Source organism: Diadema antillarum, unplaced genomic scaffold, assembly GCF_040938485.1.
Source record: "Diadema antillarum isolate AM-2024a unplaced genomic scaffold, OU_Dant_1.0 scf00000065, whole genome shotgun sequence".
NCBI lineage: Eukaryota > Metazoa > Echinodermata > Echinoidea > Diadematoida > Diadematidae > Diadema > Diadema antillarum.
Window position 1 is genome coordinate 520,794 of NW_027270954.1, and position 5,148 is coordinate 525,941.

The 5,148-nt window shown below is 40.2% G+C and overlaps 1 protein-coding gene across 1 annotated transcript; it reads right to left on the bottom strand.

The window, feature by feature from the left end:
• Positions 1–3,094: 3,094 nt before the first annotated feature.
• LOC139716410 (uncharacterized protein F54H12.2-like) lies at positions 3,095–4,426 on the bottom strand. Its single transcript, XM_071627957.1, has one exon. The coding sequence runs from the start codon at positions 4,424–4,426 to the stop codon at positions 3,095–3,097; it is 1,332 nt and encodes a 443-aa protein (XP_071484058.1).
• Between the last annotated feature and the right edge of the window lie 722 nt (positions 4,427–5,148).

Below are 5,148 nucleotides of genomic sequence, written 5' to 3' on the forward strand. Positions count from 1 at the left end.
AGCGTTAAGAAGCCATTGTCTATTGAAGTCGTTAGCGACAGCTCAAGAGACAATGACAGCACGCATCTAGTAACTCATGGACAGAGGGGCGCGCCAAAATCTGAGGACGCAGTGGAGCGTGACATCTTGCAGCACGTGCCTAAGAATTTTGTGAAAAGAGCTTCGCAGTTGCTGGAAAAGATGAAAAGGTGCGACGATGTGGGATGGACGGACAAAGGGGAGCTGATTGTGAGCGGGGAAAGTGTGCCTGGCAGTAACATTTGCGACTTAATGTACGACATTTTCAGAGAGCGAAGTGGTTATATTCCTACTGGTAGTGAACATTTTATTCGTGCGCTGGCTCGTTTGAACATTCCAGAGACTGCGTTGACCAATCTCAGCCGACGTGACCAACTTCAACGTGTTAAGAGGGGGAAAGATTTGGAGACCCCGATTCATCGTCGTTTAGATTCTCCAGACCCCAAAATGTACACAACCCCTACTACAACTAAAAGTTATACACGTACAAGGCGTACAAGAGCTAGTGATGCTAATGGTTCTCAAACCCCAAAGTGGCAATCTTTTTAAAATACGGCTTAAACGGTATGACCACAATCCTCGTTAACCCGAGCTGTTCTCGTTAATTCGTGTAATGATTTTATTGTATGTTAATTTACTACTCTTCTATTTCAAACAGTTATGTACAATTTTAAATAGTAGCCCTTACCATTATGATCTGCGTGTTGATCTAGGTGGGTGTTGAAGTACGCCATCGATGTTGCGTATGGGGTGATATGAAAGTGTGTACACAAGCATTTACATACTTAATATGTATCATTATATTTTACGAATGATGATTTTTTGATTGTATTAACGTTAACATCGTTACATATCCCCAACCAATTATTTCATCAGGTGACCCGCAATGTGTATATAAGATTGTACGGTCTATGTTCAGATGTGAAGGAGTGTATACATACATAATATTCTGTTTGAATGTATTTGAAATTTTGATGCTAGCTGTTCTTTTGAATTTGTCCGCATGATATAGCGATTGACTATACTATCTTAACGTTTCTCCACTTCAACATTTCATCGTCTGAACATTTCGACTAGTTGCTATGTAAATATTGTAAATATAAGTTCGCGTGACGTTTGATTTTATCTGTGGTGTTTACCGAATGTGTCATACATTTTATCTCCTGGCGTAGTTGTACATAATATGTCTTACTTCATGAAACGATGTAAATAGTCAAATCCTGCCTGGTTTATGCATTATTACATTCAGTGGTGAAAGTAGTTGTTTTTATTATTATTCGTAGTTAATTCCATAAAGACCGTCATATTGTACATATATCCACCACTTCGACGTTTCGTCGATTCGTCATTTTGTCATTTCGTCATTTCGTCATTTCGTCATTTCGTCATTTCGTCATTTCGCTGTTTTAAATCTGTGCATGTAACGCATGCAAATTTCTTTTTTTTAATGTCTGTTTACCTAGAATTAATAACTTTGACGAAACGGAAATACACTGTAAAATGTCTCACGCAGATTCTGCAGATTGATGACTACATCACCTCAATGGTTTATAAGTTGTTAATTATTCTTTCATCACCATGTATGATTTAAGCCATGCTTGAACATCGAAACATAATTGAATAATGTAATCGTATTTTTTATATGAGGAATAGTTCTTTACGTATCCAGTGGAAATGTATATAGTTTGTTCGTTGCACGGTGTAATGATTTTTTTCTCACAATCACAAAATGTAGAAGGAAGCAAAGAAAAACAAGTACAACAAGGAGAAATTTATTTACATATTTATAGTCTGTTGTTTTATTGGAGAAAATAAAACGGGTACCACGTACAATATTCTTACGATACAAAACGCACTCGTTACATCTTATTTTTGTTTTGTCCTGTGTGATATGTGTTATACAGCGTGACTGAGGAAAAGAGAAGCGAGAAAGAAAACGAAGAGCGAAAGAGAAAATGAGACATATACTCGTAACGAAAATAACAAAGTGTGTATTACTATGAAGAACGAAACCCAGCCCAAGTTTAATCTAATATATATATATATATATATATATATATAGGTTACCTAATTTTACAAAGTATTCAAGCGGTTGTTACGCTAGGTACGCTAACCTAAGTAATTATGGTCTATGAATTGTAAATGATAATATATTCCATTGGTAACAAACTGTCACAATCACTCAACGTTTCAACATAAAGGTACAAACTTAATTCTCTTATTTTCAAACTAGCTTTCCCAGACATGAAAGAACATATATTCATGATTTGGAGTTATATGATATATATATATATATATATATATATATATATATATATATATAATAAAAGAGAGAGAGAGAGTGAGGGAGTGAGAGAGAGAGAGAGAGTGAGTGAGAGAAAAAAGGTAATAGTACAGGCTTGCACATACGATATATACAAATTACTACTAAGTTAAATACTGTTAGATATCTAGCAATCCACATCAAGAGAGAAGTTTACACTACGTTATACACGCTATTACAATATCTTCTTACAAACTATCGAAGCTACGTGCGATTTGTAATAGAGTAAAAGATGTATCATGAACACGATGGGAAACATCAGAACGTCGATTAAACCAATCATTCACTCTCTTATCATTTCTCGTATAATCCTTGCCAAACACATTTAATACACTTCGAGTTGTTTGACCCCCTACTCGTTTCGTCACGTAATAGATACAATATTGTCCGCAAACTGTGGATACAGTTCCTTGTAGCCGTTTGGAATTAGAGGACCATGCCGAGGCATTATTGTCCAAAAACTTTACAAAGTCAAGACTGTAAGTTAAGGGTTCATATCCGTAAGAGTCAAAGAATTCGCCTTTTCCGTTGCAAAAGTAGAAAGCCACCCAGTGTGTTCCTGGTTTATCGCTAGGATCGGTATTCGCGATGAAGCACTGCTTCGCCCCACTAATTGATCGCGGTAGACAATTTGACGCATATACTCCTTTGAAATAGGGCTTGACAATAGGATCGTTCTCTAAGAAACGTTGAATCTGCGATGTATCCATAGTCGATTAGAATATTTCGGCAGTCGGTTGTCCGGAAGAGGTTTTATTGGTAATCGTAGATGATGTTTCTGCTTTTATCAATCTGAATCAGTCCCTGTCCTTCCGAGTAGACGATACAGTTGACGGTGTTTGGAATGGCCACGTCGAATTGTAGCTCTAAGCGCAGATTTCCTTGCTTGATGAGATTCAAGTGACATCCGTCAGATAGGTCGGGCGTGAGGTCGAATGCAAAAAGGGTATAACCTTCGCAGTATTCTTCTCGATTGATGTTAATTCCCTTGTCTACAAACAGTCGGTTGGTTCCCATGAATAGTGAATTGTAAGCGTGAATGTAACTTTGTCCAGCTCCCGCTGCAAAGCTAGGACGTAATGGTCTCATCGGCACCGTTTCTCCGTCAATAGTGAGGGAGATGAAGTTGAGGCGTAAATGTTTAAAGTTGAAGGGGTTCTTGCCAAAAGTACCGTTAAAGGCGTCTGTGTCAACGAATCCTACGACCACCCGATTTGGTAACTGTCCGTGAAATAGATTGTCTTTATTAATCGACATGCTTCCTGCAGGAATGGAAAAGGACTTCACGTCTACTTTGTTGACGGGGTATTTCGCGGTTGTCTTCTCCAAGGCCTTGGCGTGGTTTAACATGATGGTAGGACTGGTCTTTACTCTGCGAACGTAGAGGGCAGCAGATTCTATTTTAATTTTATATCGGGCATTCTCCGTCGAAGACAGAAGACAAAATGCGTCTTTGCTACGATTTAACTTGATTTTCAAATCAACCCCCGGGAGTAACAGTCTTTCTTGAAAAAAAATGTCGGCGTAAATCGGACCAAGTAGAGAAAGTAATTTACTCTCGACGATGAATCCATGTCTTTTCGCCAGACCGGGATTAGCTTCTGCAGAGCTTGCCAGCGGGTTAACGACATCCATTTTCCCCGCTTTGTCCTTGTAATATAGCTGTTGAGTGAGTTGAGACTCTTTGGTCTCTCCTCCATAGTGCAGCAGAGATTCGATGTACGCTCTGTAAGGGTATGTATTCGACGGCTGAGACACTAGTTTTTCATTGAGCATGATATCAACTTGTGCAAAGAGAGATGGGAGAAACAGGTTTACGGGACCAACTGGGGCATCAGCTGGTAAAGCCGTGTTATCATTGTTCGTAACTTTGACTGTCACTTGAAGCATGGTCTGAGAGAGGTCCAAGTATTCTTCCGACGTGCCGGACACGTTGAATTCAATGGGCCCTTCATCGGTGATGCTGCTAACGGGGTGATATTCTACCCATGGTCCTTTGACGATGCTCATTTGAGTGTGTGGTACCGTGAACAAATCCAATTCGGACTTGCAGCAGACATCGCTCTTGTCGTGTAGAAGCGCCATGTTCAGCAAAGACAGCAAGGAGTGTATGAGACTGGTAAACGAATAGTCCGAATTAATCGAAGATGTCGCGCAAGCGAGCTCTTTTCGCTGGAGAATTTCGAGACCGAATGATACGCTTCCTTCCTCGCCTCCTTCTTTTAACTCTTCCTACAACTACTAATCGCGCTCCTCCAGTCTGATTCCCAATTTTTTTCTTTACTGCTCGAACAGTCTTTGAGGCCAGGTGTTTTCCCGCCCGAGCCACATTTTTTCTAGTTGCGCTTTTAAAAGATTGTCCGTTGATGGTGTCCTGAACAATGTTCATGCCTGTATGCATAGCTTCTTTTCCCAAAGCAACAGCCCCTCTTTTTAAGAGAGGAGTTGCGACTTTGAAGAGCCCCTTCACCAGACTACCCAGCCCGTGTCCTCTCTGCATGGATGCCCCGCGGAAGACGGGTAATCCCGAGCCATATTGGTCGTGAAAAATCCTTGCCGGTGCGCGAAATACCACCATAGTTGGACGTATCGCTGTGTAAATTTAGCGTCCAGCTAGTTCGTAGAGCGCTCTCTAAAGTGTAACTTCACGATCACTTTCCCGCGTTCAAATGGTACCACTTCACCCGATTCGGTTGTTAATATAATCTCTATCGTTTCAAAATTGTAAAGCTTAAGAGGGACGTAATGCGGAGTGATATAGGTATTGACGATATTATCGCGATCCTTGTCCGGAATGACTGCTATCG